Raw genomic sequence first — 24,153 nt, 5'->3', positions numbered from 1 at the left:
CTGAAACAGATTTGTCCAAAGAGACCTTTTGTCTAAAATCGTTATTTCGATGACGCACGTTTTGGCCGTATCAAATGATATATGCCCTCCGTGGGTATAAAAATGGATCTGATTATTTTATCCCTCTTTTATTTATTTTATTTTATTTATTTACGACATAAGGGATGTGGCCATCGAAATTTAGATTACTGTCCATGGTGACTTCACATAAGTAACGTTTGCTTTCCACTCAATATTTTCTTCTTCATCGTGAAAAATAGAATAAGGTCGTCTAAGTTCGACATGTCTCAGTAGTCTTCTTTTTTTATATATTTAAATCAAATAAGAATTTGTATAACAAAATGTAAGGAAATATGCTAACATTGGTTAGGAAAACAATCGAAGAGTCTTGACAATTTGGAAAGCAATCAGATTTTATCGCCATACACCTAGATAATATGGGTATCGCTCGTAGGTTATTGCCAACACTTTTCAAAAATAACGTAAAATGATTTTTATAGCTTGTGCGGATGAAATGTATCATTTACACCTAACTTTCAACATTACTGGAAATAGGTGGCCTCCAGGTCGAGATTTGAGATTTTCACTAAAGTAGTGGCACAAACCTCAGCGAAGCGTACAATTTTTTTGTTGATATTGCAGGATTATGGCATTCACCCGGACTTCGGCCATACATTTAGAACTTTCTCACATAGACAGACATAACACTATACATTGTTGTTGTTGTAACAGTGAAATGTATGCTCTGTTAATCCGGTTCTTCTTGGATGTCCAGGTTTAGGAATTCTGCTACCATTATGGGCTGTAGCCAAAGATCCTCTGAACGAAGTTGCGTAAGCTTAGCAGGACAATTGAATAGTTAACTACGTCGGTGACTGCATTAGTATCAATGATATTGAGACTTGCTTGATAGGTTTCATGATCTAGAGACTCTCTCATATATCGCTAGACCTCTCTCTCTAGATCATGCAGGTCCTTGCTGACACGCCTTGTTGGGAGAGTTCTGTCCACCATATGGTGGTTAGGATGACTCCCACTATAACACACAAGCAGGTACTGCAACGAAGAATATGATTATGCTGACGTAAGGAAAGAACCTCCGTCTCCTCATGTAAATGGTCCACAGGAGTCATGAGGAGGCACCCTGTTGCAGTTCTCAGGCCGGCATTCTGGCAGGTCTGAATATTTTTCCACTGTGTTGCACTCGTATTCGCAGACCACACTGGACCACAGATACCACACTAGGAGGTCAACAAGGTCTCCTTTTCCGCGCACCAAGTGCTGCCGGTCGAATGAGCCTTTGTTCGGATAGAACAATCGGTTACTCGAACAAAATTCATTTAAATTGGTTTGAGAAAGAAAACTAAAATCTATCCTAAGTTGGCCATTATAACTTTTAAGACTGACAATGGAACTATTTTCCCAGTATGGTCGAAAAGTATGGAGCAATAGCTTTTAAATTACGTCGATATTGGTGGATACCTATTAACCAATAAATCTGAAAAGTTCAAGATCTATATTTGGTTCCATTTTATATATCGTTGATATCAATAGAACATTGACAACCTATGGCAAACGACTTGTGGGCTGCCGCTAAGCGAAAATCCGGTCAATGCATTGTTAATGGGACATAATCTTGTACCCTATTTCATCTCATCGAGTTATGGCATCAATGTTTTATTTAAGGAATCCACTACTCTATTTATAAGAGGAAATTTATAACAAAAAAATATTAATAAGTCCACATTTGTTTCAAATTGTACCCAAGGAATTAATCACTTACCCCTAAAAGTCCTATAAGTATTTGTTTGCCAAAAAACACGTCGCTTACATGGCAAAGCAACACAATATTTTGCTTGTCATACATTTCTTCACAATATTTTTTAATAATTTCGTTTCATTATATTCGGCATTTTTATTTGCCCACCAACATCAACACAAATTGTAAACAACGCTTTGATGTTTTGTTATGAAGTCGTCGACAGAGTAGACAACATTACTCTTTTACAATTTCTTGGATCACAATACAACAAACAAACACATTTACATAAAATTCCATAATTCAATCAAATACTTCCAAAATATTCCATATAATTGACTATTTGCTTATTTTTTCACAAGGAATTTATATATATTTTTCTTAATTTTCAGCAGGCACTTAGCGTTTTGACAAAATTATTCAATGAACGGCCACAAACATTTTTTTAGCATTCGATATGTATGTATGCATGTGTGTATAATTTCTAGGAACTTTTCGAACTTTTAAATACAATACACTTTTAAATACACTTTTTTCACTATTAACTCACATTATGGAATGCTTTTCAATAAATATTCAATTTTTTGAGGATTTAAATAACTACAAAAAGGACAACAGGGACGCCGAGGAAAAAAATAGATTTTTATAGCACGAAAATAAAAAACTCAACTAGGGATATGTAAATCGATTTGCGTGTTGACGACATTTGGTGTTGAAAATGTGGCCACTCAATTCTCTCATTAATCAGTCAACCACTAAAATGTTTTTGGTTGCTGGTTATTGGTTTGTTGTGTTTGCTCTTTTACGAAAAACGATTAAAAAATCCCTATGTAGCTGCAACTCAAAGAACAATGGGGCGCAGGGTAAATTGTGGATCGAAATTGAACTTAGTCAACCTATAACTGCAATTACATAGGATTTATTTTAGTGGCTTAACTCTATGTTCTTTTACGAAAAAGCCAGCCAATGACTTAAGGTGGGAATACATACAACGCTTATCTGACTAGCTTAAGTCATCGGCTGCCTTCTTCGGAAATGAACAAAGGAGCCTAGGGCCAAAATCGAACTAAGACAACCTAAAACTACTTTGTTCATCTACGAAGAAGCCAGCCGATGACTTGAGCCGGCCAAATACGCGCTTTATGTATTTCTAGCCTTAAGCCAGTAAAAAACATTTTCTTCCTGGTTTTGCGAAGAATCCAGCCGATGACATTAAACGCTTTTTTGACTGACTTCAGTCATCGGCTGGCTTCTTCGTAAAATAACAAAGGTTTCTTGAGTTGACTTATTTCAATTTCGGGACGTAAATTATATTTGTTCACTCCACGCTCCTTTCTTCTTTTGCAAAAAAGCCAGCCGATGATCTAAGCCAATCAAAAAGACGCTTTATTTATTCTCAACTTGAGATTTTTTTTAGTTTTTTTTTTTTTTTGTAAAAGAACAAACTTAGTCCAAAAATAAAACATTCACTCTCCTTTTTAAAAATAAGTTCAGCCCATGGTTCAGCCAATCTTAACATTGTTCAACATTAAAAATGTTTACTTTCGACGTAACATTCACAACGAACAAAATTATCTAAATAACCATGTCAGTAAATCTAGTTTGCTTTTCTTCGTTTGAACGTTGTGTGTAGCCAAAGGCTATAGCTTTCCATTGCATTTACGCCATTGAATTTTCAAATGCAGCCAACGTACTCTTTAAAATTGTAAATGATTAACAATATGGCGACCCAATTGACATTTGTTGCCCATTAAGAAAATCCTAAAATATTAGAAAGTGCGACTTGATATATTTTGTATAATTTTATATATTTTTTCTGCAAATTCCATCATAGTTTTCAAGTAATTTAGAAGATTGGCGTCAACGTGGAAATATTATTATGATTTTTGTTTAAATAAAATGTTTTAAATTACCTTTTTTGTTGTTTTATTTCTTATTTCTTTTCAATTGGATATGTTTGAGATGTTCCTTTATTATTAATAATTCATTTGGTTTTCTTACAGCTAAGAAAAATGAGCCAAAAAACAAACCTGGAAGGGGTCGCCCGAAGAAAGGTGCGCAGGAAGCCAACAAGCAACCTCCAAAAATTATATACAAGATAATGGAAGCAATAAACAATAATCCGGGTCAGCCAATTCTGTATGCTTCCACAACTAAGGGCACCATGAAACTTGTTGTAGATGGTCATCATTTCCGCTATTCATTCCGCAAAGGAAAGTACACTATATTCCAGTGTTGTTATAAGGAGAACAGAGAAGAGTGTAATGTCCGTGTTGTGACTGATCAGAAGTTGGTATATCCCCTAGATGGCGAGCATGTCCATTTCATTCAGGCCACCGACAAAAGTGTGACATCTTTGAAATTTTCTCCCGGCACTGATATAGATTTGGAAGTTGCTAATGAGCCTGAACCAACAGTTGTTGATGAGGCGGAGCAACAAATTTCCAGTGAAGCCCAAGAGGTATTAGATGAGGTTACTCCAACTACTGTGGAAAATGTTGTAACTCAGCCGAAAGAAATAAATGTGAAGTTAGAAAAAGGCGTGTCTCAAGAGCAAATGGAGTTTACCAACGACGTTCCAGCAACAGCAGCTGCCGAAGATCCCAACGAATTCAGGGAGAAAATTAAAAAACGTTTGCAAAGGGCTTTGCTTGGCAAGAAGAAATAATTTTGTATCAATTTATTCACCTAATTTACATATTTAAGTAAATATCCATATATATTTTATATGCATACATATTATTTTAACTGAGAACAATGGACAATAAACAAATACATAAATATTTTCAATTTTTACATTTGCAATGGTCGGAGCGGTCTTTAAAATCGTTTTAATTTTTTAGAGAAATAAAATATTTTATTTCCATATTGTTTTATTTATTTTTAACATGTACTTGCAGTTATGCAGCACGTACGGAATTGTGGCGAACAAATCTTCATAATTTCTAGGAAAGGTGGAACTCTATTGGCCATCAACGATTTTATATACCGATCCAATTTAAAGCGCTTCGGTGTCAATTCCGACAAAGTGTACTGGGAGTGTATTCACAATCGTTCCAAGAAATGCCGTAGCAGATTGAAGACCATCGGTGACGATTTATATGTTACCAACGGTTGGTATTGTGTCTAGCACCTGGTTGATATGTATCAAGAGCTCTTTTATTTTTTCTCATTTTAGATGTTCACAATCACGCAGGCGATCGCCAGCGAATAGAATTAGCTAATAAATCAGGAATTTTGATACGTAAAAAGTTCAGTGCAATTGGATTACCTGCCTATACAAACAATAAACCTATATACCAATGAACACATTTATTACTCGGTGTTTACATGAATAACGATTTTTGAAACCAAACTGATTGAGTAAAAGAACAGGTGTATGCCATCTCTGTCACTTAAGGGAAGCAACTAGACTTGCTGTTATATCTCATTCCAGTTACATATTCAACTAGGTTTTTTTTATCAGCGTTAACTGTGGTAATGTTGGCGCCACTGTTTCCATAGGGTGAAGTTTTGAACGAGCTTAAAGACGGTAAACTTCTAAAATGTCAGTTGCTTTTCCTCGTGTTCCAGAACAAATTATTGTTAACAATACATGGAGTAACATGCGTGTGCAAATCGAAGGCTCATGCAATAATTTGCAAGTACAGAGTAACGTTTTTAAAGATTCTTAAACAGATTTAAGTCTTCCAAGTGTCAAGTGATCGATTGAAGTCTGTTGGTTTCCGTATACTCAAATGAAATACAACGACCGTTTTTATATTAAATTAAGAATTCACAAACGTTTATTAAAATCAATTATACGAGCTTAAACTAGTACGCCTTGTCAGGTTGGCTTCGTATCTTCAACTCTTTTACATTTTAAAAATTCAGGGTTGTATCCGGGTTGCATGTAATCGTATATTTTCACATGTATGCAACAAAAGGTATCTACTACTACTTTTAACTTGACAACTCGGCCTTTCCTGACCTGAAGTCGTCCTCGGCTTCATCTTCGCTTGAAACATCCAATTCGGGGGAACATTCACACCATTTCTTCAACTTGTCGGAACTGAATACGGAACAGAATTTCCTATTCGTGATGTTTATTCCAGGAATGTCCTCTATCAGGTACCTGTCGTTGCCCAATACTCGTGCTATTATGTATGGACCTTTGTATTTAGGTTCTAACTTCCGGGATTCACCTGTCGCTGGTGGTTCATTCTGTATAAGGATCAAGTCACCTTCCACATACAATTTCGGATTCGAATGCTTGCTGTCAAATCTTTTCTTCCATCGTTCTCGTTCGCTTTTGATGTTTTCTGCGGCCATGATACGTTTTTCGTTGATGGAAATTTCTTCGTTTTGTACATCATCTTGTACAGCTGCTAACAATCGGTTTTGTATTAAGTCGGTGGGCTTGTAATCGAAAATCAACTCATTCGGACTGTAACCTGTTGTCGAATTTTTGGTTGAATTGATTGACCATTGTAAAACGTGAAGTGCCGAGTCCCAATCCTTCGGTTCTTCAGTGGTAGTTCGTAAATAAGACAGGATAAGTTGATTGACCCTCTCAACTTGTCCATTGGCTCTTGGTGTACGAACGGCATTCTTAATGTGTTGAATATTGTTTCGATCGCAATATTCCTCAAACATTTTTGACGTAAAAGCTGTCCCACGGTCCGAAATTATTCTTCGAGGTAAACCAAAGTATCCACTAACCTCATTTAAAACGTTGATGACGGGCAATGTCTTCGTATTCCTTACAGCTTTAATAACCACAAATTTCGTAAAGGAATCGGCGATTGCCACTATATGTGTATGACCATGCTTGCTTCTTATAAACGGTCCCAAGTGATCAATATGTACTTGCCTAAATGGTAGCGGTTCGACATTACTAAAATGTAGAGCTCCTTCGTGTTTACCACCTTTTGCCTTGTTGTAGCAACACTCTACACACGCTGCAATGTACTCCTTCATATATTTCCTCATGCGGGGGAACCAAAACGTTTGTTCGACTCGTGAGAGGCTTTTCTCCAACCCGTAATGGCCAATATCATCATGACAGTATTTAGCTATGCGCCATCGTATAGCCTTCGGTATGACCAATCGTAGTCCATTTTTCGTTTTCCGGTATAGTCGATGTTTTTCCAATAAGTATTCAGATTTTATCTGTTTCTCTTGCTCAGATTTCAATTCATTTCGCAGTACTCTCATAATATTCTTTATGTGGTCGTCGTTTAGCTGCATCGTGAGAATCCAATCATCGCTATCAATATTCATTATGAACCCTGCTGGTTCAATCTCCGTCTGTGGCTGATCCGGTGAACGGCTGAGAGCATCAACGTGAGCCATACGTGACCCTTGTCGGTGTACATACTCACAATCAAATTCAAGTAATTTCATCAGCCATCGTGCTACTCGAGGTTGTAATTCCTTCGTTGTCTTCACATTAGTAATTGCGGCACAATCAGTGACGATTCGGAATGGCTTTCCAAGTAAATATATACGGAAACGCTGCACCGTTTCAACCACAGCTAAAACTTCCAGCTCGTAACTGTGATATTTCGATTCCGTTTCAGAACAGTGGCGGCTAAAATAAAACACTGGTTGCCAATTACCATTACCATCGGACTGTAATAACACTCCTGCTAATCCGAGACTGCTAGCGTCCGTGTGCACCTCGTGATCTGCTTTCATATCGTAGATTGCTAAAACTGGTTCACTACACAAAATTTGGATTAAACTTCTGAATGCGTTTTCATGGTGTACGTCCCAACGAAATTTATTCTCTTCGCTCTTTCGTGTCAACATCGCAAGAGGTTTCGTAATGGCTGCATAATCCTTTACAAATTTTCGGAAGAAGTTAGTTAGGCCAAGGAATCGTCGTACTTCTGTTACATTCGTTGGTACCTTAAAATTTCTAATCGCTTTTACTTTTTCTTCTCCAGGTAAAATTCCGTCACGTGTAACTATGTGTCCCAAATAAGAAATCTTTTCGGCTAGGAACGAACATTTCGCCAATCGTAACGTGAGACCACATTTCTTAAGGATATCCAAAAATCTTTTTATTCGGTCCAGACCTTCATCGACTGTTTTACTGGGAATTATGACGTCATCCAGATACGCTAAAACTTCTCCTGGTTTCATAAAGCTTATAACTCGGTTCATCGTTGCCTGAAAAACTGCAGGTGCGTTTACCAAACCAAATGGCATCCGGTTGAATTCATAATGACCATCTGAAGTCACGAAAGCTGTGAACTTTTTCGATTCTTCCTCTACTTCAATTTGGTGGTAACCCATACGTAAGTCGAGTGTGGTGAAATAACGATTTCCGGCGAGTTGTGCAATCTGTTCATCCAGTACAGGCATAGGATGCGCTATACGTACGGTTATTCGATTCAACTGTCTATAATCTATACATAAACGGTGTTCACCATTTCTCTTCTCGACCAAAACAATTCCCGATGCATACGGAGAATTCGATTTCCTTATGATTTCGTTATCCAGTAAGTCTTTCACAATATTTGCCACAATAGGACGTTTGGCAAATGCTAGTCGATATGGCTTGCATCGTATTGGTTCTGGAGTAGTAACTTCGATTTCCATCTTCACTAAGTTACACTTACCCAATTCGCTTGACTTTTCTGAAAAACATTGTCGGTTTTCTTGAATGTTCAACTGCAACTTCTTATGCTCTTCAGATGTTAAGCCTTCGTTGATACTAATCGCATTTACGTTTTGCATCCAACACTCATCTCCTTCAATAATGGTGCGTCGACCTTTTTGGCATAAAACATCTCGACCTAAAAGAACATCATTCGGGATCATAGAATTTTCCACAACATAAAGGTTCACGTCGTAACTCGTCTCATCAATGTCAATTGGCACTTTAACCACCTTTGTGCACTCGTATTTGCCACCAGCAAAGCCATTTAAAACCATACTGCAATTTTCCGTTTCGCCAATTATCATTGCAAAACTTCGTCTGATCAGACTCCGATCACTTCCCGAATCAATAAATGCCTCAAACTCCTTGTCCTTTACTTTGACACGTTTACATAGTATTTCGTTGGACTTTACGCTGTCCCTTATATTGTTGACATTTGTGTTCAGGGTTTTTGTTGGACATTCACTTGCACCGTGTGAAGTCCGTTTGCATATCGTACATCTATTCTTCTTCTGTGGATCTGGGCAGTCTACGGCTTTGTGACCAGTATTACCACAATTAAAACATTTGAATTTATTCACTCTTTCATCGCTTTTCCTTTCTGGGGCAGTTCTATTTTCATTGCTACGTTTCGTCTTATTCGATATCGGGTTCAGCACTCTTCTTACCTCGTTATAACTACAGTATGCGTTGATGTCACTCAAAAGTTGATTACAGGTAATATACTCGTTAGATATTTTCTGCTTCAATCCTTGATCATTAATTCCGTTGACTATATGCCGTGCTATGGATGATTCATTTATATTGCCCCGTTTTCCAATAGCATACATTCTGTAATAATATTCCTGCGGCGTTTCGTCGAACTGCCGTTTTGTCTGTGCCATTCTAATGTGTACATCGGCTGCATTTACATTTTGAGGGAAATCTAAAAGAAATTTGTTAACAAACTGAGGCCAAGACAGAAATACCTCTTGCAGTGAGTCAACCCAATACTTGGCTGGGCCAGCCATTTTCTGTTGCACTGCAAATATAACTGATGCGTCGTCCCAGTTATAAGCTGTCTTCAATAATTCCACACGTCGCACGAATTGTGAAGGATTAATCGATTCTTCAGATGACGGATTAAACTCTGGCAAAAGTTGAATTATTTCCTTAACGTTCCCAAAGGGGTTGTGCTGAACATAACGTTGTGAAGGCTGCATAACTATTTCTGACTGCGGCGGCGCTGAATAGACACTTGTTGCAAATATCGGCGGTTGTAGATATGCGTTGTAGGGCTGCGTTGATTGAACATATCCATTGTTCGGCTGCGTGAACACTCCTGTCGGTGTTGCTGTTGTAAAATTCGAATGTGTCGTTATATGTGTTGGTACGTTGTAGCATGACGTCGCTACATTTTGCGTTGTATTTCGTGGAAGTTGAGCATGTCCGTGCAATGAAGGTGTAAACGTTGGTAAACCAGCAGAAGCACACGTGTGGACCGTTGGAATTGTTGACGTAGTCTGAAATGCACCAAAAGAAGTATTCGTTTGAACATACGATGGAATCGAACGTGATTCCGGTAATATTGTCACAACGTTTGCCACGTTTGGCAAGCTAGGCCGTGTGCCTTGCAGGGACATATTACCATCCGGTGTCGAAAACGTGTTCAAAGGGGATGATGCGTTGTTCGGCTCAAATTCTGATTGTCCACGTTGCTCCATAGATGAACGCAATTCAGTTACCATATCTTCCAAATGCGAAATTCGCTCCTGCATATCATGAGGAGATGCGAATCCGTGCAGCTCGCTTTCGTTGTTGACTTCAAGTCGTTCGATCAATTGCTTTTTGTTACCACTTTGAGAAACACCAATTTCTCTGCATTTCGCTTGCAACTGCTTAACCGTGCATTTGTGCAAATTCTCCATATTTCTTGTTGGTAGACGCTTCTTCCAATAAGACTTGTCGTATCCCACTTCTGAGAAAAATGTCAAGTGATCGATTGAAGTCTGTTGGTTTCCGTATACTCAAATGAAATACAACGACCGTTTTTATATTAAATTAAGAATTCACAAACGTTTATTAAAATCAATTATACGAGCTTAAACTAGTACGCCTTGTCAGGTTGGCTTCGTATCTTCAACTCTTTTACATTTTAAAAATTCAGGGTTGTATCCGGGTTGCATGTAATCGTATATTTTCACATGTATGCAACAAAAGGTATCTACTACTACTTTTAACTTGACACAAGTGTTATTAGTTAAATATTTTTTGAGCTTATTAATGAATATTATGAATTGAATATGGTCAAATGGCCCATGTAAAACATAATTTATTTAAGACATGAATTCGATTTATATTAATGTGTATGATATGGATGAGTTATTCGATATCTTATATCATTTCCTATTTGCTTGGTACATGCTCGAGCTTTACATAAATACTTTACATACATGGAACACCTCCAACTGGAGACATACGCTGATTTATTTTTTGGCTTTGTGTCGCAAACAAATGAGAAATTCTCAATCATCAGTAGAGGACGAGACTTTTTCGACAGTCCAAATTTAGCACACAGCTGGAAATTTGCTGATATCATTTCAGGAGAATGACAATGGAAAACCTTGGGCATTAATTTTTTGTCTGAAAAAAATAATCAAAACAGGAAAGTGAATTTTAATAAAAATGTCCTTTTGTTATTACAGTATACAAAAAATATTGGCAATACAATACAGAATTAATACAGGTCGTTTGTTGTTAATTTAAATTTATTTACAATAAAAATCTTACAAATATTTGAAAACTTACAAACAAATTTAAAATACTTTCTTAATTACTTTGTTATTATTATTTATTCTTAAAGTACTTTAACTCATTGCAAACAAGATTGTACAAGTAGGCTGTTATGTTTCTGGTAAATCTGATACACGACCTGAATTGTATCGAAATTTGCTATGGATGCTTGATTTAGATTACATTAAAACGGCTTGGGAAAGGGGAGAAAATATCAGATAAGTATATTATGATATATTTTATTAGCACGTTATACCTTATTCCCCAGAAACTATGTTAATTTGTTACTTATCCCGATATTATTTTAAACGAATTAAAATTGTTTTCTGAATTAAATATTTTCAACAAACGTGTTTTCTTATTTGTAAATTTGCGTGTCATAGAAAAAAAAACAGTTTGTCTTAACTAAACTTGCAAAACTACGTTATAGTAAATGCATGGCTATATGTTGCAGAAATATTTCATTTTCGTTTAAAGATGAAAACCTAGATTCAAATAATAAGTTTTTAAATTATGTTCTTTGTTAAAAGAATAAAAGTGCACACATACATATATTTTTAGATGCAAACCCTATTTTGAATTGAAAAAATAATGATGCCTAAAACTATGTGAACCTACATACGTCGTTATACCTAAAATTGTGTCAGATATTCTTACATGGAAGAGGATTCATGCTTGTAAACACTATTTGACGAATTACTGCTGGATTCTGTGGTAGATCTTCGCACATATTGGGCACTGGTAATAACATTTGTTGTTGATGTTACCGGCGTTGTTGGCGTCGATATTACTCGTTTCACTTCTTTAATATTTCCCGAATATGATAACACCAGAGGAAGAGGCCCACCTGTTGGAAAAGAACCTGGTGCGAATTTCAAGTCAGCCTGACTGAAGCAACTTAAACTCTTAGCTGAACAATACAGCTGACACGTTGCCAATATATCTTTGTGTCGGCGTTTAATATGACTCAAAAAGTTACCAGTCGATTTTGTGGTGCCAGAAATAATACCAAAACATGTTGTACAAGTGGCCTGTATGCCTCCGGGTGTTTTGGGATGGGGTTGTATGTTGTTATAGAATTTGCCATCCAAAATTTTGGGCAAGTTTTGTGGCTTGCGGAACTCCTCGTTTGCCGTGGGAGTTGTGACAACAGTCACTGTTTCTGTTGTTGATGCAGTTGTAGACGTAAAAGGCATACTCGTTTTACCTGTAAGACAAAGCACATAAAAGCATATTAGTAAAATATTGAATACTTTAAAGGTATTAAGTTGTAAGGTATAAAACAAATAATTTAATATGTTTGTAACTTTTTAACTGAATTCACATTTAATTCGATTTCATTTATTTTTACTTTGTACACTGATTTCATTGAATATTTAACTAAACTTAAATCTTATTAGCGCTACATAATTTAAAGAGATTGTATTCATAGGGTTTTTTTTTTGTTTCCTTTATTTCATATCGCCCAATAATCCAACCATTGTTCTCATATAGCCCACTTTGGTATCTTCTAGGAAATCTGGTGAAATCTCCACCAAACTATCAGCTTTCATTTCAGGCTCATGGGTGTGTGGCGAACCAGCTACCCGTATAGACACATCATCGTTAACTTTAGATGTCACAACTGTAGCTCGACATCCATATTTTACATAGCGGGAACAACGCCAAAATACGTTCTTGTGTGACTGACGATTCTCCACATATCGATAGCCATTATAAATCAACATTACTCGTCCGCGTTGTGTGGTCGAATACTGGATATACGTTGTGGCATTTTTTTCCTCAAATATGTATTTAAGTGCTGGAATTGAGAAAATTACAAAATACGTATTTAGCAAAAAACGTTTAACAATAGGCGAACATCAAACTAAAAAGAAAAATATTAAAAAAAATATTAACATATATTCGCTTAGCAAAGTTTATTTGGTGTTGAAAAATAACAAAAGAACAACATACTTATATGACTATTACACACAAATTAATAAGTAATGAAGTTTGAAATACATCATAAAATAAACATTTTATCAAGTTGCTGCTCCAGCATTCAAAGTTGACATATTGGAGATCTTTTGTTGTATAAAACGCAAAACCATGTTGTCATCTAGTTTCTCTCCACGCATTGAAAACACTTGTACCACATGAGCTGAAAAATTAAAATAAATACGAAATTGGAAAATTGACTAATTAAACTTGAGTGCTACAATTTAAAGGTTTGACACTTTTGCCACAGTCAGATCTTGCTTTTGTCCAAGAGCCGTCAGTCTGCCTTTATCAATTAAATAAGGCACAAAAATCACAACTCGTATTAGTTGAAGTGGTTTTCCACTTAAACATGACGCTTTACAAAAGTCAGGCCATTTGGATGTCTCCAACATTGTTTACTTACTTATTACAGAGTTCAAGAGGTCATCATCGAGCAATTTCAGGCGATCCTTAATACCCGTCCTGGCTACCCTTTCCAAATTCTCCAAGCCAAAAACCAATTCACTCAAACGAGATGTGTATATGCAGGCATTCGGTATGTAAATCTTCATCAAATCATTTTTAGATACATATACCCGACTACCAGCAAACAGTGGAACTTTACCGGAATCAATGTGTTTGGATTTTCTTGCTTTAGTAGATGCTGGAATAGCAATAGTTTTCGCGGCGGTTGTCGTTACTAGGACTAGAAAGAAAAAAGGCAAACGAATTAGAACTCTTCGAAGACGACGGTGGCATGATAAATGTTACAATTTTTAAATACATAAGAAAACACGTTTGGAGATTTATGTAATATAGTTTTTATTCGTACAATATAGGTTTCAGATATATTTGTTTAAATTTTTATTGCAGAAGTCAATGAGAACATAGCGTTGTTAAATATTTTCTACATTTTCTCTGGATATGTCAGCATTCTATCCTGGCACATAATAAACATATGTTACTTTGTATTGGTATTTATTTTTCACTGTTTGTTTGATACTTTTATGTTGGTATTCACTTTGGGATGGGCATGATTTATTGTTTTCATATATCGCTAGTTTAATTTTTAATAAATTCTCAGCATTTTTTGTTAGTAAATACGAATTTTAGCTCAGACGCACATTGACAAATGGATGACAATTGCTAGTTGACATTTGTTTGTAATAGATTTTTGTATATTGACATGCATTTGTAGGAGAATTCGATTGTTGACACAAACTTGTAAGAGAAATTTGTAATAGAGCAGTCTGGTAAAGAGATGGCATTTGAGAGAATATCTGTCGTGTTTGTATTGAAGAAAGTAAAACAAAATAAAAGATTTTTGCGGCCCACTGAAAGTGTAATATTTTATTTTATAAGTGTTTGGATCCGTTTCTTACAAAGAACCAAATCAAGTATATGTTTAATCATATTCTCAAATGCTTTTTATGTTATGGCTGCTTAGGCTGGTTTGTTTTCTGACGCTGTCAAATAATTTGTGATTATTTTGTGAATAGATTCCTAGTTCAAAGGAAACCACAAAGCTAAGCTAAAGTCCCTGTGATATGCAAAGATTGTGATTAAGTGAAGTGCTTTATATAAACTGAGATCAAAACAGTAGTGTGAATTCCGTTCCAGCGATACTGAAAGTAAGATGAACATGCCAAGCAAAGGAAAGATGTATGTGAACCCTAAATAGTGATATTGTTAAGAATCCAAGGTCCGACTTAGTGGAAATAAAACCATACAAAATTTTATTTGCATGTCAGAGTTTTATTGTAGCTATTTGGGATAAATATGGTTTAAATCAATCTTCAATAAATAGGGAAATGGGTATAAAAACAGATAGGTAATCCCAGAAGATATATATATCGTCATATTATTATGACCTATGCTATCCAAATCAAATTAAATCATATTTCATCTTTATATAGTAGTAGATGACAATATTATTATTATAATTAATCTATAAAAACAATCTAATTTTCTTTTAGATTGCGCGGTGCTTCATGTTGTTAAATTGGAAGACGTGAAGAAGGCTAGCTATGACCAACTACATGTAAGTTTTACTCGAAGTGTACGAGGCAATAATCTCCTTAATATCAATGGTAAAAATTATACATTGAATCGCCGAATAAAAGATGCTTGCTACTGGGAATGCGTCAAAGTCCGGTGTAAATATACAAAATGCACGGCTCGGGTTATAACTAAACAAAATCGAATTGCATCATTGCGTGGACATCACAATCACAGTTAAGGAAACGTATTCTCATCTAATTTTAAGAACTTTCACCATATACCTACATATATAATATTAACAGAACTGATACTCATTAATTTAAGAACACATTTATTCATTATATTAGTTGTATATTTTTTGTTATATGCATATAACAAACTTTTGTCGGAGATAATTTCTCAAGGCAATACATAGTTACCTATAGAAGTTAAGTGAAACCCCATATAGAATAATAAAATATTTTCTAAACCTTGTTCGCTTACTCTCACATATATTGTATATTTATTGCATCAATATCCTGGCAAGTTAGCTTAATGCTTTAAAATTTCAGATACCTTTTTAAAGGACAAAAATCCCAATCAATACGGAATTTGGCTAGACGATAAGCTAACATTTGTACGTAATCGACGCGGAGGTGTTAACTTGATATATAAAGGTTTCTCGTACACGGCCGAAAGAAAGTACAATCACACCATTAATTGGGTATGCAATAAATCAAGTCACACATCGCGTAAATGTCCGGCACGCTGTATTACATCGGGGAAAAATTCAATTAAATTTGGACGAAAAAAGCATAATCATGAAGCTGTTGTTTGAGAATAAAGTAAATATAAAAAATAAGGAAAGTTTTTCATTAGTATTTTTGATTCAAAAGTTGATTTGCGCCATATGTGTATAATATAAATAACAATGTGTAAAAGGGAATTCTATTAATGTGTATCATTTCACTTTTTCAGATCTTAAACGACATCGCAACAGTAGTTATACAATTATAAATAATTATCGCTTCGTTAGAAGTTCACAATCAGCCAATACATTTTATTTAAAGTGTGCAAATTTCCGCAAGTCTTGTCGAGCTCGAGCCATTATACGCAAGGATACATTGGAAGTTAAACTAAAAGATGGCAATCACACTTGCCAGCACCATCAACGCCACATTCATGCGAAAAAGGAAATTTTAGACTACAAAAACTTGCATTGAGCAACTAGCTTCTAATTTTAAGTTACACAACAAGTTTTTAAGCACCACAATAAAATAGGTTTTTATATATTAAATTGAGTTTTTGAGTGATTTCTATTGTTATTGTTTAATTTTTATTTTTCTATCGATGTTTACGTAATTAGCTTGTTTTTTATCTATTCTTTAATCTACAGGTATTACATTTCCAGCACGCTACATAATATCCAGACGTGGTACACAACTGGTGCTGTTTAGACACAATACATATACACCAAACTCAAAAATAAAACCCGAATCTCTGAAACGTGATTGGAAGTGTTCCATGTATCACAAGGCAAAATGCAAGGCTCGTTTGGTCACCAAATTTACATCTGCTGGCGATATAATACATGTAACATGTGCCATGCACTCTCACCCCCCTATGTATCCTCCAATGTTTTTCAAGCCACCGCAATAAGCAATAACAAATTAGTAACACAGTGAGTTGTACAAATAAGTAACATGTTTTGTGGAATATTAAACAAAAAAGCATTCCCCATAGGAGTATTAATATTTCTCAGGAAAATTTATTAGAACATTATTACCATAATAACATACATACATTTTCATACTTAATTTATTTTTGTGTATAAAAAATTTTGTTTTTAGAGAAAATTGTTAAAACATATTAATAAATATCCATTTGAGAACGTAAATTACATATATTATATATTTATTTTCATGGTATTTTCTGTGTAATATATTTATTTTTACAAATTAAAATATATTAATTATGTAGCGATCATCTTCCATACATATTTCTATTTTTATTTTTTGCAGATGTAAAGCAAATAAGAAGTTGCGGCAGGAAACAATCTCTGGCTGTAGTTAACATCGAAACCAAACCCTCATTGGCGGCTGCGATGCATACGAATTGTGAATTGGTATTTATTCCAGGCCAGAGGGGTAAAAACCTCTTACTCTATCAAAACTATACATATTCCAAGAATAATGGTTCGGGCTCAACCATCTACTGGAAATGTCGTACAGTTTGCAACGGCAAACCTTGCAATGCCCGTATTACAACATTCTTAAGGCCAAATGGTCTGTACAATGTATGCTTGACAAAACCCTGCCATAGCCATCCACCTTCCAACCGGCTCGCGAAGAAAATCAAAGGGAAATTTGAGGAATATGATATCAAATAATTATAGTATTTTTCTTAAGTTTATAATAAAGTATTACATTTTAACTCCACTTTAACAAAAGAGGTTGCTGTGTACACATGTATGTGTGTGCGTGAATAAATGGTTGTTGTTTTACTTTGTCTATCCATTCTAAGAGTTAAGTTTTAGTTAATCTTTTTTAATATTGCTTTTTGCTAAACAATATATTTCGTTTTTCTTTTTCTTTTCACCACACCAATTGTAGAAGAGGCAACAGTGGCTGTATACTCGGCGACATCAAGAGGACGCATACAATTGATATATGGCGGCCAACCGTTCATTTTTGAGAAGAAAATTAAATTGCCCACCAATGAAGAAAAGAAATATTGGCGCTGCAATCAGTGGTGGAATCAGTAAGTTGATACGCTATAACTATTCTAATTACAAAATGTAGAATCCTTTTGATGAGGTTTCGATAGTAGCTCATTGAAGAAGACAGGGTGATACTTCGATTGTCATCTTCAGAGATATTAGATTTAGGACAAATGTGTCAGTTTGACTTTGACATCTATGTTCAGTATGCTTGCCTTTACATTAATATTCCTTAAGATATTGTTGATGACAATCGAAATATCCTATGAATAAGGAGTTAAGAGACAAATCTTAAGTAACAATATGGAGGGTATATTAAGTTCTTCCTTCCGTTTGTAACTCATCGAAATAATAATTATAGACCCAACAAAGTACATATATTCTTGATAAACGTAGAATTCTAAGACGATTTAGCTCTGCCCCTCCATCTGTCTGTCCGGCTGACCGTCTGTTGTGATCACGCTAGAGTCAAAACAAATAAAGATAGGACGCTAAAGCTTTGCACTGATCTGTATTTTGTCTGCAAGCATGTCAAGTTTGAAGATGGGCTATATCGGTGGACGATATCGCATAGCCCCCATATAACAGCACCCCCGATATTCGACATTTCGATGACTTAAGCTATTTTTTTCAATGAGACTGTCTGAAAATCCACACAAGGAGTTTTTTCTGAGCAACTAACCCCTTGGAAGAGAATTGTCTATATAGGTCCACGATAACGTATAGCCCCCATGCAATGGTGCCCCGCAATATTGGAAATATTTTGTTTTTTTTTGCCACATTTTTCAATGGAATAGTCTGAAAATCCACACAAGGAGTTCTCTCAGAGTAATTTACCCCCTGAAAGAGAATTGTCTATATAGGTCTACGTTTTTTTATAGCGCCCATATAACGCTACCCCGAGATATTCGCTATTTCCAAGATTTTCGCGACATTATTCACCGGATTTGCGTCAAATTTTGAAGTTCGTAATGGGTACTACAACCTATAACGGAAAATTGTCTATGTAGGTCGACGTTTTAGTATAGCCCCCATACAACCGGTACCTCCCTTGATTTGGTATTTTGATGATATTAACGACATTATTTACCGGAATTGCGTCAAATTTCGAATTTGAAGTTCGGAATCGTTACTGCAGCCTATCACAAAAAATTACTTATCCAGCACCAAGTCTTCGTATAGCCCCATATAAAGGTTTTAATTTAAGCGGTGTTTTTCGAATGTTTTTTTTGGTTTTTGTGAAAATTTTCAAGTTCCTTTCGAATCGTGGAGGGTATAAATATTAAGCTGCTTCTTTACTTGTTTTGTTATTGTAAGAAGATTGAAGATTCGACAAGTCTGCTTAAGTCTGGAGAATTCCCCCATTGGCATTATTTCATATAAGTCACTATTACAAAAAAGCAATCTTTTTCAAAACGAAACTGCCTGCTTTGCAATACTTATTATAATATCATGATTTCATCTTGGCGAAGGGAATGGTCACATGGCTTTTTCAGCATTTTGATATGACGATTTTGGTGAAAGGCAAGCTCTATAAGTTTAGAGCATTCACAAGGAACAAGAATCACACTCTCTTCTTGTCTTTCCCAAAAATCATCACAACAAAATATTGCATTATTTTTGTATGTGGTTATACATGTTTATATCCTTGGATCGATTTGAAATCACTGAGATTTATTATTCTAATCATGAAAATTTTCTCAAATTTCTTTTACAGAAAATGCCGATCACGCGTTTGCACCATTAACGATATGGTTCTTCCACTCAATCGCTATCATACACACGAAGAGATTGTAAGGCGAAAGAAGCGAGTACGGAAAAATGTGGCAGGAAACAACAAGGCAAACAGCAAAGCAACAGGAGCCGACACAAGTGCTGGCGCTGCTGGTGGCAACAGCAGCATTGATACGCTCGGCATGCATTTGAAATATGAAGAAATTGTAGCCGATGTTACAGAAATGGTTGAACCTACGTCAATAATAATGACCAAGAAGTAGACAATTAATATTAAACTATAAAATATGCTCGTAGATGACAAAATAAAAACACTAAAATTAATCAATTTTATTAATAAATGCTTATTGTCAAGGTTTTAATTTGTATTAAATAAAAAAATAATGTAACAAATCTCGATTTTTCCCAATTTCAAAACAAAAAAGAAAAACTGCCTCCGTTTTAAATATTTCATAACAATATCAAGTAATTAATTTTTTTATTGTTTCCACCACAAAAAACAATACTTGTTTTTTATTTGCAGTCTATACATTTACCACCGGTCAACGCTCATCAATAAAATTGGTTTACAATGGCTACACCTTTGTCAAGTTCATGGAAAACTCTCGTGGCACAAAGTGGATTTGTGCTACACGTTCATCAACAAAATGTCGGGCTCGTGTTCGCACCACTCAAGATTCAAAATTGGAAATCTTATTTGGCGAACACAACCATGGTTTGAAACAAATGAAAACTAAACTTGAAGATAAGACTAGAATTGATAGGTTAATAGAAAATATGAAGCAAAATATTGATTAATATAGACATGATAAATAAACAACGGAATTTTAAATTAGTTTAACTTTTAAGAGATTAAAAAAATCATTTTCATTTATATCAAGAATATGAAATTAAGATTCATTACGCAATAAACTAAATAACATAGAATAAAACTCATTTAGCAACTAGGGCATTAGACATAACTTAAAAAAATTGTCACATGATATCATGGCGGGGTACTTATTCCTTATGCTTGGGATCAGTGCAGCATAACAACTAAAATAATTATGGCGTCCCAATTTATCCAATATATTGCTGGATATATATACCAAACTAAGAAAACATTCAAATTTTTATTTAAAAATGATGTAGCTATAAAAACATATGTTGAGATTATTTTTAAGAATATCATTTATTCAAATCAATATATCGAAATCTTTGTTTTTTTTTTATATACAATACACTGGAGTGTTATTAAAAAGGTTTTCAAAGCTATATTTCAATCAAAAAATGTAATAAATAGATTGTAGCCAAAAGATATTAAACCGGATGCATTTCATCAAAGCACATTTCACACATCCAACATCCACCGGGACACACAGTACAAAACGTAGTTACCTTTATAAGATCTTTCCTATTAACATCGGGTTTCTTCAGACAATAGACACACAAGCCCATGCATCGTTTACGTTTCACAACATTTAAACAGTGGCCATTCGAGGCTTGTTTTACAGTGGAATTGGGACTATTTAAATGTTTTTCCAATACACTCTTGTCCACGGGCTCCAGTATGGATTCATCCAACGATGTGTCACTTTTATTGGACAAATTGCCCGAAGTCACTACAGAAATTTTCGGAGGAGAAAATGCCTTTGGTGTTACCGTTTTGTTCGAATATTGGCGTTGCCTTTTCAATCCTTTGTTTATTAGAAAAGGTTTCGATTTAAGGGGAACAATTGAAACAATTTTACTCAATTTCAATACACCGGCTGAAAATATAACAAAATTTGAATTAGATAAATATTAGAAATACCTATTTTATAACAACTTAATATTAATTATAAAAGTCTATAATACTAATAATACATTAGAGCCATTTTTTAAAATATTAATTATGTTTATTTATCGAAGGATTTGAGGTACAAATGTTTTTTGTTTCTTTGCTTGGTGATTGTGTTGACTTTTAATACTCAATAAACTTTTATTTTTCGTTACCAATCGGGCCGAGCATTTACTTCGATGATATTCAACACAACGCCATTGAACAATACAAGATGTGGGAGTTCGGCGATAACTGGAGTATGCATATCCTTCGTACACCAAGTGACCACGATAGTTGTAGCTAAAGAATGGAGAATCTAAGAGAAATTTTCAGTTAATTGTCTTCGAGATATACTATTGTCAAGCAAGGAGAAATACGAGGTATTTTTTTTTTTTTTTTTGTTTATTCTGTGTTTTTATTTTGAGTTTTGGCTAGTTTTCTCTCTTCATAAACTCTTTTGAGTGATCCCTTTTTACGACGTTCAATTAAGATTTCATGATTGTGATCTTCTTCGACAATTGAAACACGATCACCGGAGGGATTGGTACGGACTCGTGCCCTACATCTAAAAAAGAAATAGAAATTGCCAGAAATAATTTTAATTACTAAAATATACCATCCACCCAATGCTTTTGACTTACTTCAAAGGCCGGAACTGAATACAACGCCAATAAATTGTATCACCACGTACTCGATGCCTTGTATAGGGGTATCCATCCAACACCAATTGATAAGTACCTTTCAGACTATTGCGGTATTTGACCCGATTTTGTTGCTCGGCTATGGGAATTTCGCAACCTAAAAACAGAGAACACAACACAATTTATTAATAACAAATACAACAAATGAATTTTGTAAAATATTTACCCAGAATGCAAATGAACGAATAATTTTTATGAGGGGGATTTTGTTAATTATTCTAAAATGTAATTTACATTGATAAGTTTTATTTAATAATCTAAGCATCATATACATTTGCACATGTAAAATGGTTGAGCTACATATAACTAAATATGTACGGGTTTTAAAAAATATTATTCATCACTGATTAACATTAGGGTTGATTGAGTTATTAGATGTTGTTCACTTGATTGGGACAAGTGGCGAGTTGGATGGGTATGCTGAGACGCGGACAGAGTTATGGGAGTCTCCTTTTGACAGTCAACAGATATTGTGCGTCTAGGTATTTTAATACGCGGCATCATGGTGGCATTGGTGAGGTGATGACCCATCGAACGATTACGATCCATCATTTTTGCAATTTTCTCGGTGTGAGGCGGATGATTGTGTTCTCCGCCGGACAAACATTTCAGGGTACCGTTTTCCAGAACACAACGTGAACGACAACGTTCCGATTTCATTTTTTTGGAATAGTTATGGCAGCGCCAATATTCCTTGTTGTTCTTGCGACTATGGCAATTGTACATGAAGTTGTTTAGCACCAGACATGGCGTCGCCCAAGGACTTTCAATGAAAACAAGTTTGGTATCTAAATATGGAATACAACGAGAAGAACAATAATAAAGTTAGGATTTGCATAGTATTAGTCATAAATGCTACATAGATCGAAACTAAATTCCTTCCATAAACATTTAGGGCCAAAAATGTCTATGAGTACTTTTGTGTACCGCAAATTGTGTTTTTTTTATTAAATTAAACATTCATTAAAGTTTCTTGACTCTCTAAAACTATTAAATAACTTTAAGGGTAATTGCTAATTAAAACATAGTCTAAACATGTTCCCGTTTAAAGAGGCGTGCTTTCATATCCAATGCAGGACATGGCGCCGGTACAAATAATTTAAAATCTTTGCCACTCTTTTGCGGTAATATATCGATGTTGGTCATTGTTATGAAATCATTTATATTTGTAGCATCTGGCTTTAGCTCGATGTAGTCTCCCAAGTCCTCTTCCTCATTGTAAAGCGGCCTTTGGTTGATTCTTTGCATGTGGTTCTCATGATTGTGTTCTCGTCTGGCAATGACTAGTTCGTTCTTTTTGGTAATGACCACAGCTTTGCAACGCATTTTCAGCACGTCTATGCAACGCCAGGTGGTATGTCCATTGGCCTGCGTAAGCTTTTTGTTATAAATGAAGCCATTGTAGACCAACTGGGCATTTTTCTTTTGACTTCGTATGAATTTGACGAAACCTGCAAAGTTAACAAAACAAACGAAACAATATGTGGGTATGTAATTATAAAAAAATCTTGTATATTCCATAAGTAGAGTATATCAGGCACTATTTTTAAATAAAACACGGCTTTAGTAGATTTTGACATTTATTCCTTTTTTTTCTGGTCCAAGAACTATTGCTAAAAAAATACAGATATTTAAGTTCAACGAAAGTTGTATGAAGTGGTCGATGAATCTTGATCACATTGATTTTTACTTCGATTTTAGTTCCACCATGATAGTATCACTTTGATTTTATGTAGACTTACCCCGAACAGGTCAAGAAGGAAGGATCAGAATTCTAATAAAACTTGGAAATTGCCGACGTTGAATTTTCACAATTAGAAAACAAACTTTCGGCGTATACTTGGGGGGGCAATGAAAATTTTATTATTCACTCCTGGCTGCTCGGTCACTTTCCTCTTTCACATAAGATATTTTCCAACAGAGCAATCAAGTCAGTGGAGCAGGTACACTCCTTAAAAGCTCGAGCCAACTCAAGTCTTCTATGCATATACACACAACAAAATTATCAAAAATATATCAATATAATTATGCACTGAGCAGGGAAGGATCCTCTCAAAACATTTACATTTCACAAAT

General features: G+C 35.1%; 6 protein-coding genes and 1 long non-coding RNA gene across 51 annotated transcripts in view; 6 read left to right on the top strand and 1 right to left on the bottom strand.

Moving 5' to 3' along the window:
• The window catches only part of LOC101896750 (modifier of mdg4), a 56,893-nt gene that overhangs the window by 25,408 nt on the left and 7,332 nt on the right, over positions 1-24,153 (bottom strand). The window contains exons 5-7 of one of the 31 annotated variants that reach the window (XM_005180490.4): positions 13,567-13,848; positions 13,137-13,323; positions 12,881-12,981 (exon numbers count right to left, since the gene is read on the bottom strand). The exons of 21 other annotated variants lie outside the window; for them this stretch is intronic. In XM_005180490.4, coding sequence (XP_005180547.1) covers positions 13,205-13,323; positions 13,567-13,848 — 401 coding nt within the window. In that variant the 3' untranslated portion in view covers positions 12,881-12,981; positions 13,137-13,204. Of the gene's footprint in view, positions 1-10,689; positions 11,031-11,837; positions 12,388-12,487; positions 12,982-13,084; positions 13,324-13,566; positions 13,849-20,721; positions 21,324-21,430; positions 21,693-21,759; positions 21,942-22,017; positions 22,175-22,306; positions 22,866-22,991; positions 23,529-24,153 lie in introns of those variants that run through there. 9 more of the 31 variants (XM_005180483.4, XM_059125497.1, XM_011292964.3 and 6 more) reach the window with 9 other exon arrangements.
• LOC109612061 (modifier of mdg4) lies at positions 3,468-4,542 on the top strand. The gene is made up of 2 exons (XM_020035711.2): positions 3,468-3,600; positions 3,763-4,542. The coding sequence occupies exon 2, from the start codon at positions 3,861-3,863 to the stop codon at positions 4,425-4,427; it is 567 nt and encodes a 188-aa protein (XP_019891270.1). The 5' UTR covers positions 3,468-3,600; positions 3,763-3,860; the 3' UTR covers positions 4,428-4,542.
• LOC101899171 (uncharacterized) lies at positions 4,657-5,072 on the top strand. Its single transcript, XM_005180502.4, has 2 exons — positions 4,657-4,872; positions 4,938-5,072. The coding sequence occupies exons 1-2, from the start codon at positions 4,662-4,664 to the stop codon at positions 5,063-5,065; spliced, it is 339 nt and encodes a 112-aa protein (XP_005180559.1). The 5' UTR covers positions 4,657-4,661; the 3' UTR covers positions 5,066-5,072.
• LOC101889858 (uncharacterized) lies at positions 14,268-16,241 on the top strand. Of its 15 annotated transcripts, none has more exons than XM_020035708.2 (4): positions 14,376-14,539; positions 15,119-15,376; positions 15,695-15,967; positions 16,101-16,240. In XM_020035708.2, the coding sequence occupies exons 1-3, from the start codon at positions 14,404-14,406 to the stop codon at positions 15,958-15,960; spliced, it is 660 nt and encodes a 219-aa protein (XP_019891267.1). In that variant the 5' UTR covers positions 14,376-14,403; the 3' UTR covers positions 15,961-15,967; positions 16,101-16,240. The 15 variants fall into 15 exon arrangements, 3 of the variants coding, with proteins under 3 accessions (XP_019891268.1, XP_019891267.1, XP_005180592.2); XR_891447.3 differs by lacking the exon at positions 16,101-16,240 and adding an exon at positions 14,642-14,804 and having other exon boundaries at positions 14,393-14,484; positions 15,119-15,183; positions 15,695-15,836; XR_009342770.1 differs by lacking the exon at positions 16,101-16,240 and adding an exon at positions 14,642-14,804 and having other exon boundaries at positions 14,395-14,429; positions 15,119-15,183; positions 15,695-15,836.
• On the top strand, positions 16,515-17,074 carry LOC131803801 (uncharacterized; the record flags this gene model as incomplete). Its single annotated transcript, XM_059125515.1, has 1 exon — positions 16,515-17,074. A coding segment is annotated over one exon (267 nt), but the record flags the coding sequence as incomplete, so codon positions are not given.
• Positions 17,508-17,880, top strand: LOC131803791 (uncharacterized). Its single transcript, XR_009342772.1, has 2 exons — positions 17,508-17,646; positions 17,735-17,880. It is a non-coding gene; the product is annotated as an uncharacterized LOC131803791 (long non-coding RNA).
• LOC131803800 (uncharacterized) lies at positions 19,916-20,769 on the top strand. Its single transcript, XM_059125514.1, has 2 exons — positions 19,916-19,940; positions 20,042-20,769. Exons 1-2 carry the CDS (start codon positions 19,916-19,918, stop codon positions 20,371-20,373), a joined length of 357 nt encoding a protein of 118 aa, XP_058981497.1. The 3' UTR covers positions 20,374-20,769.

The sequence above is a fragment of the Musca domestica genome, unplaced genomic scaffold (genome assembly GCF_030504385.1).
Source record: "Musca domestica strain aabys unplaced genomic scaffold, Musca_domestica.polishedcontigs.V.1.1 33, whole genome shotgun sequence".
NCBI lineage: Eukaryota > Metazoa > Arthropoda > Insecta > Diptera > Muscidae > Musca > Musca domestica.
The sequence above is the reverse complement of the archived record's forward strand: the minus strand, read 5'-3'. Positions and strand labels throughout refer to the sequence as shown.

What these genes read in the sequence shown, in the direction of transcription:
- LOC109612061 (XM_020035711.2), top strand. Translation starts at nt 3,861, where the DNA reads ATGGAAGCAATAAACAATAATCCGGGTCAGCCAATTCTGTATGCTTCC.
- LOC101899171 (XM_005180502.4), top strand. Translation starts at nt 4,662, where the DNA reads ATGCAGCACGTACGGAATTGTGGCGAACAAATCTTCATAATTTCTAGG. An exon ending in CGATTTATATGTTACCAACG is followed by an intron (nt 4,873 to 4,937) that starts GTTGGTATTGTG and finishes TTCTCATTTTAG; the next exon opens with ATGTTCACAATCACGCAGGC.
- LOC101889858 (XM_020035708.2), top strand. Translation starts at nt 14,404, where the DNA reads ATGGCATTTGAGAGAATATCTGTCGTGTTTGTATTGAAGAAAGTAAAA. An exon ending in CTTACAAAGAACCAAATCAA is followed by an intron (nt 14,540 to 15,118) that starts GTATATGTTTAA and finishes ATTTTCTTTTAG; the next exon opens with ATTGCGCGGTGCTTCATGTT. An exon ending in GCGTGGACATCACAATCACA is followed by an intron (nt 15,377 to 15,694) that starts GTTAAGGAAACG and finishes TTAAAATTTCAG; the next exon opens with ATACCTTTTTAAAGGACAAA.
- LOC131803800 (XM_059125514.1), top strand. Translation starts at nt 19,916, where the DNA reads ATGCTTATTGTCAAGGTTTTAATTT. An exon ending in TATTGTCAAGGTTTTAATTT is followed by an intron (nt 19,941 to 20,041) that starts GTATTAAATAAA and finishes AACAATATCAAG; the next exon opens with TAATTAATTTTTTTATTGTT.